The 16958-nt window shown below is 41.0% G+C and overlaps 1 protein-coding gene across 1 annotated transcript in view; it reads left to right on the forward strand.

Moving 5' to 3' along the window:
• The first annotated feature begins 5573 nt into the window (after window positions 1-5573).
• Window positions 5574-16958, forward strand: part of LOC134065704 (NEDD8 ultimate buster 1-like) — a 16827-nt gene continuing 5442 nt past the window's right edge. Inside the window, exons 1-9 of the mRNA XM_062520711.1 lie at window positions 5574-5999; window positions 6099-6266; window positions 6355-6416; window positions 6512-6576; window positions 14706-14873; window positions 15118-15206; window positions 15795-15901; window positions 16405-16591; window positions 16917-16958. The exon at window positions 16917-16958 is cut by the window's right edge and continues 66 nt beyond it. Coding sequence (XP_062376695.1) covers window positions 5886-5999; window positions 6099-6266; window positions 6355-6416; window positions 6512-6576; window positions 14706-14873; window positions 15118-15206; window positions 15795-15901; window positions 16405-16591; window positions 16917-16958 — 1002 coding nt within the window. The 5' untranslated portion in view covers window positions 5574-5885. The remainder of the gene's footprint in view (window positions 6000-6098; window positions 6267-6354; window positions 6417-6511; window positions 6577-14705; window positions 14874-15117; window positions 15207-15794; window positions 15902-16404; window positions 16592-16916) is intronic.

Genomic DNA, 16958 nt, shown 5'->3' on the forward strand with positions numbered 1-16958 from the left:
TTTCACTAAAGAGGACAATCAAGAAGCGGTATGTGTGAAATGCCGAATCATATCTGTGAACACAATGTGATGGGGTGGGCTTGAGATTAAACAATAAATAACTAAGAAGAACCAACACATTGTTGCATCACCAGCACTTTGTGTTTGATGATACATGTTTAGATTGATAATCATTAATAGTCATACATATTTCAATTTAATAATCATTACTTTATTGCTAGTCTTAAATGAAGGACATTTAATAATCTGATATTTTTGTCTGCTTTTGTTGTATCACAAATGGAAGATGAATCCCTCTGACCAGGTAAGGCATGAAGTTCCTTTGACACAATCCTACCTTGGCTGTGCCAAGATAACAGAGAGTTGTTTGTGATTCAGGAAAACTAGTTTTTCCCTTAGGATGTACGATTGTCAGTTCAATTTAATTCAATGGTGTTACGGTGATTTACAGGGCCCAGAAATGTAAGGACCTAGAGCAGGCACTGAGGAGATTAGGTCGGGAATTACATCCCTTTTAATATGAACAAAGCCTATTCCATATTGATACCAGACATGTCTCTCACAACTTAACTAATGTCTTGTCTTGCTTTTGATATTTGCAAATGCATTTTGAATTCTTTATTCAGGAAGCACATAAGGCTTCTCTTCATACTCCCTAAAGTGAATTTATATAGAGGGCATGTGCAATGGACAGTTTAGAAGGGAATATTATTATATTGTCTGGAACTACATGTATTTCTAATTGATTTAAAATTGTGAAACTACTCAATAGTAATCAATATTTGAATTTATGTTTCCAAATACACCATGTTATATATGTACAGATTATACAGTGTCAAAATGAATTGTAAAACTGAGACAAGGACTGTGAAAGTGCCACTATAAGCCCAAATGTTTTGTAGGACTTTTTTTCTCTCTCTCTCTCATCTGAGCACACCATTCCTCCCTCACCCCTCCCTGCCATAACACCATTCTTCAGTGTCTCACCTGTAAGTTTTGTGTTTCTGTTCCTTTAACAGCTTGAGTTTGGAGACCTCATTGCGTTCCATCACTTCACTAAAAAAAAAGGAGTATTGAGATATATTCACTGGGCTGTTTATCTGGGGAAAGGGAAGATTGATGGACTTCCTGCAGGACTGAAGGATGATGATCAGGATATTTTTCATATTCATCGTAAGAACATACAACAAGGCAGTATATGCAGCTCACTGATAGCAGCATAATAAGTTAAACAGTGATGTTTCTCTGTGAATATGTTGTTTTTGCTGTCAGGTACTGGTCTTATAACATCAGGTTGTAAGTTCGACACCATGAAGAAAATAGGAGGCAAATGGAAAAAGAATAACTATCTCGATGGTCGTGAGGATTGGAGACCTCTTGACAAGACAGACATCCTTGATAACATGGTTGCTCTAAACAGGAAATGTAAATATTGGGATCCTCTCAGGAACAACTGTGAGCACATTGCTACGTTGGTCCGTTATGGTAAAAAGAACTTTGAGCAGGTAAAAAAGTGTTTAAATGCTGATGCTACATTTCATTTTCATGATTTTTAATGTACTGTTCTTGATACATTTGCTTTACATGGTTACATATTTGGTGGTATAATGTGTGTCACATGAATATTGAAAATATGAAATATGCCTTTTGCATCCCTCTGAATATAAGTGTTGCTGATATTCTCCTCACAGCCTGGTGCATTGTTTGCCTCATTGACAAAGCTGAAGTTAGACACCTTTAATCTCCCAAGGGGCAAGAGAGGGTGGAAAGCTACTTCATTCCTGAAGGACAACAGTCTACCCGATCAAGCTTGAGCAACATTGTCTACTGGACACTCAACTTGCCTTTCCTTCAGCGCTTTGAGTATGTGATGAAATGCTCTACAAATAAAATGTATAATTATTATTATTATTATTATTATTATTATTATTATTATTATTATTATTATTTGTGCACGTTCGCTGTTGTGAAGTCTCAATAAACTATAAGCATGCAATTGATGATATCTACCCAGTATTTATGTCTCTCTCTCTCTCTCTCTCTCTCTCTCCTTGAGTAATGATTAGCGACAATAGACCTATAGGTATGTTGTACTGCAGGCTGTAAGTGAGAATTGAAATTTGCTTGCAAAATTTGAGCATTTTGCAAATTACACATGTGAGCAAGATCAATTTGAGGTTATAAAAACAAGGGTGTAGGTTTGCATATGGGCCATATAATGAAATGTCCATGCCAATATTATGGGACAACAAAATTGTCCCTATCAATATTTTAGCAAACGTATTTATTGTTGTGAGTTATATTAATTCCAACGTGTCCACATAAAATATATATCCAGGACAACCAGTTAAGACACACTATCATTTAATTGGCATTATCTGACACTCAAGTGAAAATGTCGAGCATGGGCTGCTTGTCACAGAGGAGGCAAGCAAGTGTGCTGACAATGATAGAGAATGACTGTTCTTTTGGAACTACATAATGAGGCCAGAATTGCCTGTTATGATGATAATATGTGTCTTATTGTCTCCTAATTTACCAGTAATAATCAGTAGTTACGAGGAAATATCTGCTTAAGTCAATGCTTAAGATAATGCTAGACTGGGTAAACCCAGCCTGATCTGCCAGCGATTGGATTTCGCCCTGGAGCTCAGGCTGGAAACCTGCACATTTACAGTATCTCTCCTGCTTCCTGTCCACATTTGCTAGAACCAATCACAAACTGCCTTATCCTCCAGGCGCACCAGGTGATCGGTGGTCTGATTAGTTGAAGGAATATCCAAGCACACAGAGTCATTTGAATTATACCCTCATGCCTCATGTGCAGTAGAAATACAGACTCCCCAGACCAATGTTCAATCTCAAAAGATTGAGCTTGAGCCAGGCTAATACAATGCTCAACTGACAAGAACATCAAACAATGAGTGTGTAAAGAGCTAAGTTACCCTTATTGGTCCACAGACACAGACTAAGTATATATCATTCCTTTGTGCTATTACATTGAGAAACAAACAAATTATTAAATAAAGAATGAATCCTGGTGGTCGGCACATACTGCTGTTCATGATCAGAGCAGAGCTATTCACCTCGTAACTCTCAGGAGAGATGAAAAGCTTCCTCTGGCAGACTGTGGGTATGTGAGTACTGTGAGTGACGATTGTAGAGAGAGATGAGAAAGGCGTTGCCCTACACTTCAATGGGAATGTCCAAAAGATTAACAGTCTGGTGCTGTAGTCGGAGACTTAAGTATAATGAGCGCATTACTGATGCCGCTGCCTGATAGAAGAAGAGACATCTCTTTGATCCATGTACTGCAAGGAATTCTTCTATCAAGCTGAACAGCGAGGGAAGAGGACAACATAGCATATCATTTGTATGCAAATGCAAGGGTCTTTATCCAACCAAACTCAACTGGACCAATTTCAGTGGGGGCGAGATATGCATACCATTAAACAGTGATTCATTATCTTCTACATATGGGCCTTTCACCAGTGGTACATCATGGACTACTTCATAGTAGCCTACATGATCTGCCTGTGTAGCTCACTTCCTCTAGAGACTCTAAAATGGATCTCTGATATCTTACACAGCTGGAATTTTTGTTTTAGAAATAAATGAATCAGAAGAGGGTGTGAGGATACACTGAAACTGTGTTCATCAAGCATCAAAGTGTGGATTATTCATTAGGGCTAGAACTGAGTTTTTTTCCTAATTGGACTGCAATTTAATGGCCACTAATGGAGGTGCTGGTGATGAGACAGAGAGAGAGAGAGAGAGAGAAAGAGAGTGTTTATGAGTGGGCTTTTGATATCAAGTGGAAAGGAGCAGGGTGCTCGTCTCAATAACTGACCTTCTCATCAGACAAGTAGCGGTACCCCCTCCTCCATCTCAATAGGCCGTTGATAGCGTCAGCTACTGTATCTTGAAAATTAGGTACTTGGTGGCGGCCAATTGCTTCATGGCACTTGTCCTCCAAGGCTTCAGCCAAAGATCCTTAAGGCGTAGCAAGATACGTCGTCGTAGTTCATGTCTATGGGCGCAAAACGGGGATCACTTCCTCTGCATAAAGAGGCGCGTCATTGCGTGTCAGACGTATTCATGGCTTTCATCAGGTCCCTTTCCACAGGTGTACAAAATCAAGCACTCGATTATCAATGCTTGATGATGTTCCAAAATAATCTTGCTGCTCTTTCAAGCCCTCTACATTTATTAGTTCTAATATGGAAGTAACACACACAAAGCATACATTTCAAGGAATTGAATAAAAACATCAATGGAATAATGGAAATATGTCGCTGCTCTCATTAAGTTACCCCAGCGCCATCTGATCGTCGTTAGCACAAATCAGGATTTGGTTCAGCTGGCTGGCTAATGTGTTGTCAAGGTAGAGCGTACGTAGCAACCGGCCAATAAGCAGAATAAACAAGAGGGGCACACCTGATATAAAGTCGATTTTCTCCAGACGGGAATGCTCAAAAATGCTAAAAAGGTACCTGAAGTGGTCAGAAGGGGTTGAGGGTCATGAAACCGTGCCCAAAATTGACATTCCTAACTCTAGAGAATGGAGATTTTAGCATATAGTTGAAATTCTGATCTATGTCCATAGACTTCAATGGAACAGTTGCTGCCTCTGCTCTGCATAAAGGGGGATTTTGACCCCCCCTCTTGTGATTCGGGTTCCAGGAAGTGGCTTCTCATGAAGTATCTTGCTCCGCCCCTTAATGATCTTTGCTTCAGCCTGCTTGACCATATCCTTACAGGCCTCATTAGAGCAAAACTGAGCTCTTGCCTAAGACCTGAGAGAGAGAGAGAGAGAGAGAGAGAGAGAGAGAAAGAGGGGAGAGAGAAAGGAGGGGGGGGGTTGCAAGAGAAGACAGTTTTACATTGCCCTCAATTCTTTTGTGCCCACTACACCTGTCAAAAAAACAAAAAAAACAATCAGTAGCCTACTTAAAATAGAAATGTTTGATTGACATGACATCAGGAAGCATTTTACACTAAAACCAGCTCAAGCATTTCTGGCACACTGCTCAACTTGAACGATAAATTGGAGAGAATCACATATTATGACACTGGTGGAAAATGAGAGATAATCCTCATTTTAATATAAATTACAATGAGCACATTTCCTCGCATTACGTCTGCAATGCGAATCAGCGGTGGTAGTGGATAAGGAGCTGGGCTATCTATCATGCAGAAGGCTGACAAATTGTGAGTTCAATTCCCGCCTGCCACGTTTGTGCACTTGAGCCATAGCCCATAGATAGGCTATATATATTGCACTTGAGCAAGGTAGGGCCTACTTAACCCCAGGTTTCTCCGGGGGCCCTTGAATCATTGACATAGTCAGACCTTAGAAACATAAGCGTTTTCCAACATATTATGAAGTTCCATCTTCAAAAAAACATTACATCATTTGCAATAGTTCACCATCTACTTTCGTTGCATGTATTCAGAACATTCCAGTAGATGGCGCCACGCGAAAAGACACCCATCTAGCAACTGCGAGACAGGGAAGTTCAGATGTTGGAATTGCGTCGTCATACCGGAAGTGTAAAAAAAAAAAAAACAAAGCAAAACAACAACAACCCCATGTGATGCGTGATATCTGTATCTGTCTCTGTCTCTGTAAGACCAGTCATACTACTTATTAAGGCTATAGTTGTCTCTTGAAAACTTGTCTTTCTGTCGCCGGAAGACATTATGATAATTATGAGTTTGTTCAGCAGATGTCATTGAGGGAGAGTGGTTTGTTAGCGTGTTAGCTTGTGAGCTTAGTAGCTTGGTGGTGGCTGCTGCCAAGCTAGGAGTAGGAAAGAAGGTCTGGGTATTCCCCCAGTTCATTACTTTCGATTTAGAAAACTACCCATCTTCCCAACTCTGTAATGGCAGAACAAAATATTCAATCCAAGTTAATAACTCAGTTAAAAAATGATCAAATTCAACTATGGAACCCCCCTTACACAACTGATAATGGGGTCGGACAAGAGCAAATGCATGTAAGTAGCCAGCTCTTCTCCTCGTTACATTCAACTTGTACACTTACGGGTATATGATTAAGTCAAGATAACCATTGCTGTTTGTAATGACATTTTTAGGAGCTTGCTGAAAAATACGCAGCTCTGGTCCGTGTTCCTTTGCTAGATGTGGAAGTAGCTCTGGAAACCATAAGATCACAGGCTGTTCACAAGGGATCTGGAAACAAGTTGTTCAGAGAGAAATGTGTGGCCACATTGGAAATAGTCCTCCCTAGAGATCTGAGGAAGGTAACAAGCTCTAGGCAAATGCTATTTTTACCCAGGCAGACCGTATGTGAATTATTTCTCCTTTGACCTGTCCTCAAAATGTTTTTAGGATAAAAAGAAGAATTACCTGGAAACCAGGCTGGATGTCCCTGCTCAAGACATAATAAACAGGTAGTTTAGGATGTTATTGAATTATCAAGCATTTTGTTGATATTGTCATTCTCTTGTTTATTGATGTTCTCTTGTTTCTTTTGTTTATTGTCTAGAATAAAAGAAGACTTTGGTTTGAAGTACTTCAAACTTATTTTGTCTGGAAGGACCATTGATCCAAGTATGTTATTTTTTCTCAACAATGATATTCCTGATTATGTAGCACTTCAGAAAACTGCAGAAAGTTACAGGCCTAGTCTCCATCTTTTATTTGTTTGAAAGAACACTCTCCTCTCTTTTCACTCTCTCCCCTTGGTTATTAAAATAATCAGACCTTCCCAGTATTTGGGGTCCTGTTCACCCTGTTGTTGCTTGTTCTACGATAATGACCATCAGACAATACGTTTTCCCTTGCCTTTACATATTATTGGCTTGGAAATGTCAATGCTCAAAATTCTAATCTAAATTAAGCTTATTTTGCTTGTTTGCATTCATTTGACAGCAGTATGGTGGTTTATTCTTATGAACAACTGCTAGTGTAACTATCGGATATCTGCATTTTCTTAGTAAGCAGTGTGTTGAATGAGCACCTACTGTAAGCAACTCATTTTGTTACAGTGTAACTGTGCCTCACCTGTACAGGATGTAAGCGATATCAACTCTGCTGGCACCAGACTTTTTTATTTATTGTGTAAACTAATATGTAAAATGATAGAATAGAATAGAATAGAATAGAATATATACTTTTTTGATCCCGTGAGGGAAATTCAGTTCTCTGCATTTAACCCAATTTAAAGGGATAGTTCGGGTTTTAAGACACGAAGTTATATGGGTTCCCTGTCAGCAACGTTGTGCATCAGCACTGACTTACCCCCCGACAGCGTCCTGTGAGCCGAGATCCAGCCGGTTTTTGATCGTTTTTGATGCTGAAGAAAGTAGTCCGGCAAGTTTCTGGGGTCACGAAAGTAAAGTGTTTTTCTTCTCAAAACCATATGCGTTGAAAAGAGTGATATATTTGCACCACAAAAACGTTGTCCAGCTGTCAGTAGCGCGCAGTGATAGGAATCGAGAAAAATAGTGCCAAGTTAACGAGGTTTGAATTTTTCCTGGACAACGTTTTTGTGGTGCAAATATATCAGATTCAGATTCAGATTCAGATTCAATGTGCTTTATTGGCATGACAAGGGGTATACTTATATTGCCAAAGCAATCAGAACAGAAGTACAATAGTAGTACAATACTACTATAGTAGTACAATAGTAGTACAATATGTGTACAGTAGTACAATAGCAACACAGTTCTTAAAATAGATCAAATATTTGTATGTGTGTGTGTGTGTGGGGGGGGTTGATTTTGTGTGTGTGTGTGTGTGTGTGTCTGTGTCTGTGTCTGTGTCTGTGTCTGTGTCTGTGTGTCTGTGTGTGTGTCTGTGTCTTGATACAGTAGGTCATTCAATGTCCCTCAGGTTGTGGCATGTCAATACATATTGGGCTGCAAGGTTTGCTTTGTTTCCTTCACCCAATAGTATTTTAAATTTGTTTTCCTCACTTAGATCATCAAAATGAGGAATTTCTAAATTTAGTTTATTAAAGTAAAGATTCCTAGTTTGGGACAAGGATGTACACTGTAGGAGGAAGTGCAACTCTGTCTCTACCTCACCTGTCGAACAGTGACCACATATTCTTTCTTCTTTTGGTTGCCATGATTTTTTATGTCTTCCTTTTTCGATTGCCAATTTGTGGTCACTTAGCCTGTACTTGGTTAGGGTCAGTCTCTGTTTTCTATCTCTGACAGTAGAGAGATATTCTGCTAATTTATATTCTCTGTTTAGGGCCAGATAACATTGTAATCTGCTTTGATGTTTAGTTTCTTCTTTCCAATATTCCAAATAGTTGTCTTTGCATTGTTTTATAATTTGGTTGACTCTGATTGGTTTTTGGAAAACAGTGTTGTTGTGAGACTGGTCAGGGTGTGTTTTGGGTGGGGGGGTTAGTCTCAACAATAACTGATGCAGGGGACTTTTTTCTGGGCTCAGCTCTTGGGTTTGGAGGGCTTTATAATGGAGGGTGTCTTGGGGGCTGGATGTAAGGTGATTAAAGAAATTTAGTGCTCTCTTATTTGTGTTAATTATGAGTGGGTATCTGCCTAATTCTGCTCTACAGGAATTGTTTGGTGTTTTTCTCTGCACCTGTAGGATGTATCTGCAGAACTCTGCTTGTAAAGACTCTATAGTGTGTTTTTCCCAGTGTGCGTAGCTATGATGACTGAGTGGACCCCATACTTCACTACCATACAGCGCAATGGGCAGGATGATACTATCAAATATTTTGAGCCAGATTTTGATTGGAATTTGTAAGTTATAAAATTTTCTTTTAATTGCATGTAGGGCTTTTCTAGCTTTTTCTTTTAGTGCATTCACTGCCATATGAAAGCTTCCTGAAGCTGTTATTGTTATGCCCAGGTATGTATAGCTCATGCTGTGTGGAATGACAGTGTTGTTTATTAGGAAGTGGTATTTACTTTCTTGACATTTGGCACGTTTTTGGAAGATCATTACATTTGTTTTTTTTAGATTGATTTCTAGGGCCCAAGTCCTACAGAACTGTTCAACTATGTTGAGTTGCAGTTGTAGTCCTTGTTCAGTTGCAGACAGTAGGACCAAGTCATCGGCAAAGAGCAAGGATTTTACTTCTTTGTCTAAGAGGGAGAGACCAGGAGAAGGACAGTTGTCCAATTGAATTGCTAGCTCATTTATGTATAAATAATGTAGGGCTTAAGTTACAGCCCTGCCGTACACCTCTTTTTTGGGTGAAGTATTCCGTTTGTTTTTCCCCAATTTTGACAGCACACTTGGTGTTTAGGTACATAGACTTAATTAAGTCATACACTTTGCCCCCTATCCCACAATTTAACAGCTGATAATAGAGTCCCTCATGCCAAATGGAATCAAAAGCGTTCTTAAAGTCAATGAAACAGGCAAATATTTTTGTATTTTTTGATTGGCTTACATGTTTATTAATTAAGGTGTGGAGTGTATAGACATGATCAGTTGTGCGGTGTTTTGGAAGAAAACCAATTTGAGTTTTGCTTAGGATGGAATGTTCATCATTATAATCTACTAGTCTCTTGTTTAGGATACTGCAGAACAGTTTTCCTAGGCAACTGCTGACGTTTATGCCACGATAATTGGAAGGGTCTGATTTGTCCCCTTTTTTGTGGATGGGAGAAATCAGCCCTTTACACCACATGTCAGGAAAATATCCTGACAGTAGAATTATATTGAATAATTTCAATATTGCGCCCTGCATCTCTGGGGAGCTGCATTTGAGCATTTCATTTTTTATGCTGTCCGGGCCACAGGCTTTCCTTGGCCGGAGAGAATTTGTTTGAGCAGTTAATTCTTTAAAAGTAATAGGAAAGTCTAGGGGATTTTGATTGTTTTTAATTTTTTCTTCTAATAATTTTAGTTTTTCTTTTATTAAATGTTGATCTTGATTGATTTCATGAATTGGTATGTCTTTATATAAATTTTCAAAGTGTTCTCTCCAGATTTTGCCATTTTGGATTGGTAATGCTTGTGTTTCCTTTTTATTGAAATTGTTCCACATGTCCCAGAATTGATTGTCGTTAATGGCTTTCTCAATATCTTCAAGTTTCTTTTGGTTGTAATTTTGTTTTTTGTTTCGAATTGTATGTTTATATTTGCCTAGAATTTCATTGTAATTTATGCGTAACGTGGGGTCGTTTGGTTGCCGATGTTTTTCATTTGCAAGCTTCCTCAGGTCTTTTCTGATGATCTTGCATTCATGATCAAACCATTTTTTAGTGTTTTTCTTTTTTATAGGCTTTCTTTTTTGTCTGATGAGGTCAGCTTTGATTGCTGCTTTATGAATGATTATATTTATATCATTTACGGCCTTGTTTACACCTTCCCTAGTAGGGACATATGTATTTTGGTTGTATTTTGATATGTCATTTACCAGGTCAGGTGAGTTCATGGCCATGATGTAAGTGTCCATTTGTAAGTGAGATGTGAATTATAAAGTTCACAGGGCTCACTTTTTTCGCCACTCATTTGGCCTGAGAGTTTAAAGAAAACATTTATTTGACTGTGGTCTGATAGGGGAGATTGCTTTCTGACAGTGAATGCACTGATAGTGGAGGGGTCCATGTCAGTGATTGCATAGTCTACTACACTGGATCCAAGAGCTGAGGAGTATGTGTATCTCCCTAAAAAGTCCCCTCTGAGCCTACCATTAACTATGTATAGGCCTAAGGTTCGACAGAGTTGCACTATCTCCCTGCCACTTTGATTCACTTCAGAGTCAAGGTTGTTCCGATGGGCGATGGTTGGTGTGGTAAATTGGGGAAACTGGGCGAATACATGATTGTTTCCCTGTGGATCAACAATATCAGGTTCATTTCCTGTGCGTCCATTTAGATCTCCAAGTAGGAGCACGTTTCCTTGGGCCTGAAAATATGCAATTTCTGAATGAAGAGTTTCAAAAATGTCCTCTTCAAAATATGGAGAGTCAACTGGGGGTATATAAATAGCACAAAGGTATAAATTCTTATCATTTATGCCCAGTGTTTGATCTAATTTTAACCAAATGTGTGATTTACTTTGTTTTATTGGTGAAATTTGATGGCAAAGATTTCCTTTATACCACACCAAGATACCTCCCGATGTTCTGCCCTTGCGTATATTCTTTAATTTTAAAGAGGGCACCATGACTTCATTATATCCTGAGGGACATTGAGTGTATGTATCGGTTTGACACCATGTTTCTGTCAAAATGATTATATCAACATCTTTGATCAAGCTCATGAATTCAGGGTTTCCGCTCTTCAGCTCAAAAGCTGAAGAGCGAAGGCCCTGAATATTCCAACAACTTATATGAAGTGAACGCATTTGAAAACAAACAAAATGGACCTGTATAGTTAGACATATATGAAAATAACTACAACTATCTGCAGTAGTAAACAGAGATTTGATAAAGTTACCATTTCAAAAGTACTATTAATGTGAAATATTCAATTATACACACATATATGTATACATATATACACATGCATGCGTACATACATATGTATACATGTACACACACAAACTTATGCACATATACATATATTTCCTTTTTTTGAGAAACAACTATGTAAGATATGTTAATAATAAAAGTAAATAAGTAAAATCAAAAGTAAAATGAAAAAAGGTAGGCTACCATACTGTAAATGTATTTTTTTTTTTTTTTTTTTTGAAATAATGTATTTTTTTTAAATAATAATAATAAAGCAATACAAATAAATAAAATAAAGGTTTTTTTTTTTTTTTTTTTTTTTTTTTTTTAAATAATAATAATAATAATAATAAAATATGAAGGGTTCTTAGCTGAGGAGAAGTCGGGTGCACAGGGTGTGCAGCATCTCCCTGATCTCTCTGAGCTCAGATGTTGCAGGAGGAGCTGCTACCACATTAGGCCGGGCAGCAATGGCATGGCTCCACTGCTGTGAGTTGGGAGGGGGTCCAGAGGTGACCACTGCAGCATAGCTCTGATTTTGAGGATTGGGAGGGGGGCAAGGGGCAGGTGGAGCTACATGTCGCTGCTGCTGTTGTAGAGGAAGGGGGTAGTGGTCAGGTAATGCTGTATATCTCTGTAGCTGTGAGGGGGGAGGGGGCTGTTGGGTAGGGGGCGGGGATGAGGAAGGTAGCCTCTTCTGGTTGTGCCTCACATTGGTGAGGTGATGATCCCTTGAGGGGTCTGGTGTCAAGGTTGAACCATTGTTTCTTCTCATGGTAGGAGGGATGATCCTGGGGTGCTGATGGGGAGGAGGATGTCTGGGATGGTGTCTGTGGCTCCTATCAGAGAAGGGTGTGATGGGACTGCGCCCCAGGGTCGTGTCCTTTAGTGATTTTGCAAATATTTTCACCCTCTCCTTGTGTATATGGAGTCCATCATAGAGGTCCCAGGTGCCAAGTGTTGGGTGGAGAGCCACGTGAACATTGCGTAGGGTGGCACATCCTCTTCTGATCTCCATGTTGATGTCATGGATGACGTGAGGTGGGGTATCTGTCCTCGGCAGCAGGGTGGAGATCACAATTCGGGAGTCAGGGAACTCCCGACTGGCCTGCTCCGCCATCCTATACATTGCTCCAGCAGTGTCCCTTTGGAGCATGTGCAGGTCGTTTGTTCCTGTGTGGATCACCAGGCATTCAGGGTGGTTGAAGATTTCTTTTTTTAACAGTTTCATGGCCTGTCCTGTGGTGCTACAGCGTTTGGATAGCACTCTCTTTCCGGGAAAAAGCCTCTCTGTGTCCAGGAATTTCCCATTGGAGTCGGTAAGCAGGACTACTTGTGGGCCTTGTTCTTCAGGTTGTATGGCAGGACGCTGGGATGGGACGAGCTGACTGCTGGCAACTGACTGTTTTCCAGGAGTCAGGTCAGGAGGTGTTGGATTGTTGCTGGGCTGGGTGCAGAGCAGAGAAGGTGAAGCTGAGACAGGGCAGGGGTCTGCCACACTGGTAGGGAGAGTCTGTGTCTCTGTGCTGGTCATTTTGGGGATTGTTAAGAGTTGCTCTGTTAGGCGATGAACTTGCTCAGTAAAGTTCTTCTCTCTTTTCTCAGCATCCTCCTTCACTTTGGCCAGCTGAGCATGGAGCACACTGTTCTCCCGTTTGAGTGCTTCTAGGTTTCTGTTGAGGTCAGAAGCAAGGGCTTGGCTGTCTCTCTTGAGTTGCTGAAATGCCTCAGTATTCCCTCTGAGGTCAGATGTCAGGGTTTGGTGGTCTTTCTTGAGCTGCTGGAGCTCCACTTTAAGCAGCCGCATAGTGTTGTCTGGAAGGTCAGACAGCTTGGCCTGGGTCTGCTCTTTGAACTCAGCAAAGTCCATTTCCAGGAGGGCCATACTCTCCTTTAGCCGGTTGGTAAGGCTTGCAGGTGTTGGAGGGGCAGAGATAGACATGATGTCAAGATTATCTGCTGGACTCTGATTCTCATCATTGTCAGAGTTGGCCCTCTTGGAGTTAACCTCATCTTTCAACACTGGAAAAGTCTCTTCAAAGGACTCCAAGTTGGCTTCATTCCCTTGGACCATTACTTTCCCTTTGGTGTAGTAAGTGATGGTAAGCAGAGGGTCATCCTTGTCGAGGTGTTCATCTTTACAGATCTTTAATCTGCCTCCTGAACCGATGCCCTCACTGGATACATATGCGTAATGGCTGCATAAGGTATCTTTCCAGATGTAGATGGACTCAGTGAAGAATATGATGTTGTTTTTCTTCCTTCCTTTCTTTTGCTGAGCATAATCAGTGAAGAGGACCTCTGGATTTTCACGAAGTGTCTTCTCCTTGTGCTTCTCTTTGGCTGCTCCACTCTTACATCTAGCAGGGTACTCAACTTCCCTGCTCTTTTCTCTGAGAGTTGTCCTCTGTGTTGCTGTCTGTTGGGTGGTTTCCATGATCAGAAACTGTTCTTTTCTATTAGCTTCTGTTAGCTTTTTCTAGGCAGCTTTGCCTTTGGAATGTTGACAACAATGGCAGTTGGTGCTTAGCTGTTGATGGCTAAGTAGTTGTTTTGATTTGGGAAAATATGATATACTTCCCTGATGAGATATTTTCTCTTCAATTGTTGGTGATTATTGTTATCACCTCTTCTTTAGAGTCCTTTCTGGAGATTTGTTGGAGATTATTTTTCAAAATATCCAACTATTTTTGGTCCATATTTGAGATGAATTCAGGAGCTCATTTTTCATGCAGCTACTCCTTAGAATTAGAATCTTCTTTATCACTCTTTTGAACACGTATGGTTTTGAGAAGAAAAACACTTTATTTTCGTGACCCCAGAAACTTGCCGGACTACTTTCTTCAGCATCAAAAACCGGCTGGATCTCGGCTCACAGGACGCTGTCGGGGGGTAAGTCATTGCTGATGCACAATGTTGCTTACAGGGAACCCATATAACTTCGTGTCTTAAAACCCGAACTATCCCTTTAACCGAATTAGTGAACACACAGCACACAGCGAACACACAGTGAGGTGAATCACACAACCTAGAGCAGTGAGCTGCCTGCCCAACCAGCGGCGCGCGGGGAGCAGTGAGGGGTTAGGTGCCTTGCTCAAGGGCACTTCAGCCGTGGTGGACTGGTCAGGGATCGAACCGGCAACCCTCCGGTTACAAGCCCGAAGCCCTAACCAGTACACCACGGCTGCCCCAATTGCATTGATGCATTGCATGTGCAAAGTTTTAGGGTCTGTGGAATTTGGAATGAGGTTTTAGTAGCTCCCTTGCCTGGCTTGACTCCTCTTTCTTACAGAGAAGCGGCTGGACGAGCAGAATGTGACGACCAATAGTAAGATGATGGTGTTGAAGGTCAGTGAGCCTGAAGGCATACGAGCCATGAGTGAGGAGGAGGAGAAGAAGAAATCGCAGGATGAGAGCATGCAACGCGCTCAGAAAGGCTTCCAGATCCTGTCCGAGAGAGGCAAGTTCCGGGACACAAACCCACCATGGCAGCCATGATAGATAGATAGACAAATCGATAGGTAGATAGATAGATATTATAGCCTTTATTGTCATTGTACAGTTGCATATTTAACAAGATTGGGGTTGCTACAGTGCATCTGATGAAGTCCATTTTGGGTGAAACAATAACAGAAAATCCTTGACAAATAGGAAGGATTATCTGTTTGTATAACATATTAATTACGCTGTTTGTTGATATGCAGATGGCAGTGAGGACCCAATGACCACTCCATTTTTGGAGATTGCTGATCAGAAGGGAAACCCTCTTACAATTCCTCCTAGTGAGAAAAAGGTGAAACAGTAAATTATAATTAAGTCTCATAGCATTTGATAAGAAAACATCTTTTTACACCTCAAAGGTCATTTGTAGGAACAAATTCTTTGTTTTAAAATTGTATAAAAGATGGAATCTGTGAGTCTCATCCAACATCCAAATTCAGTGAATTGCTCTTTAGAGTAATCTAGCTATTCTAGTAATCTGTGTGTGCGCAACAAGCCAGCACTGTTCCTTCCTAATTTAGCGTAAATATCAGCAAGCCGTCACCAGAATCTTAAAGGAAAACTCTGGCTGTTTTTCATATAGATCTGTTTCTTAAGGTCACTGAGTACTGAGTCGGTATGAAAAAACAAAACAGAAGAAAACTGTTGTTACTTAACTTGAGTTTCTACTACAGGTAGAGTAGCCAAGCTGCTACAGTGCTACTCTCTGGGGGCATAATTTGGAAGACTGCTGCTCTAGCTGTAACTCGTTTTTTCTGTATCATTCTTTATCTTACTTAGTACTTAATGACCTCAAGAAACAGAGATCTTTGAAAAATTGTAATTCTTTAAGTGGACCGGACTGTGGTTGACTCTAATCAGGTTGGCTCTAATTTTGTAGGCTCTGATCCTGGCCATGGGGCTCCATGAGAAGGGCCGAGCGTTGATGAAGCGCAGGCAGCACGAGGCCGCCCTCAGCTACCTGATACAGGCCGACACCGAGTTCAGGTGAGCTGACCATTGTTTTATTTTATTTAATTTTTTTCAAAGTATATTTTTTGGGCTTTTGTGCCTTTAATTTTTGACAGGACATTAGAGAGAGACAGGAAGCGAATGGGTGAGAGAGTCGGGGGGTGGGATCCAGAAAGGACCACGGGGGCGAGAATCGAACCCGGGTCGCCGGCGTGCGGTGCAGGTGCCCCAGCCAGTTGCGCCACGGCTGGGGCCTGACCATTGTTTTAGTGCTGGGTTTGGAGATAAGAGGTATTGCACAGGTGGTGGTTAACATCTCCAGAGAGGTGTTTTGTCTGCACCATCTTGACAAAGTGAAAATCTTTCAAAGATATCCATGTGGCGTTACTCTGTTTTGCAAATAAACAAAACAAGATGTTTGCAGTTGTACTGTATCATTTGTTTGTGTGTGTATTATGGTACATGGTGCAGCAAAGTTTCCTCCATTTGAACCTGCTCTTTGCCATCACTCCATGCCCACATGATCTATTTCCCTCCAGGAAGTGTGGCTCCACACTGCTGAACACGGTGGATAACTACGCGGTGCTGCAGCTGGACGTGGTGTGGTGCTACCAGGCGCTGGACGCCCTCGACTGCCTGAAGGACAGCAAGGAGCGGCTGCAGCGCGCCGAGGACTGCTTCCGCAAGTGCTACGGTGAGCAGCAGCAGAGACTGCTGCAGATCAAGGTACTTCCTCTTCAGCCCTGTATGTAAACACATGCCTTGCCCATGTGCTGCTGGTACCAGAGACTTTATAAGGGAGGATGTACAGTATGTACCTTACAGGGGATATGTAGTCCGTATAGCCTTTAGGATTCTTGTTACTACTGTACGTCTGAACACAGCGTGTTCAATGATCGGGGATGACATACGAATGCTATGGATTTCATTTGGCTCGATCGGTGCTCATGGTAGTCTTTTTTTGGGTACACAGCAGCACCAGGTCCTTGGGTTTCATTTTATATGGAGATGCATTCTGGATAATGTAGTCTTTTTTTGTTCTCTTCCTCAGGGGAGCTCAGGAGGCGAGGAGGTCCTGTTCCTGAGGCTATAT

Source organism: Sardina pilchardus, chromosome 19, assembly GCF_963854185.1.
Source record: "Sardina pilchardus chromosome 19, fSarPil1.1, whole genome shotgun sequence".
NCBI classification, from domain to species: Eukaryota; Metazoa; Chordata; class Actinopteri; order Clupeiformes; family Clupeidae; genus Sardina; species Sardina pilchardus.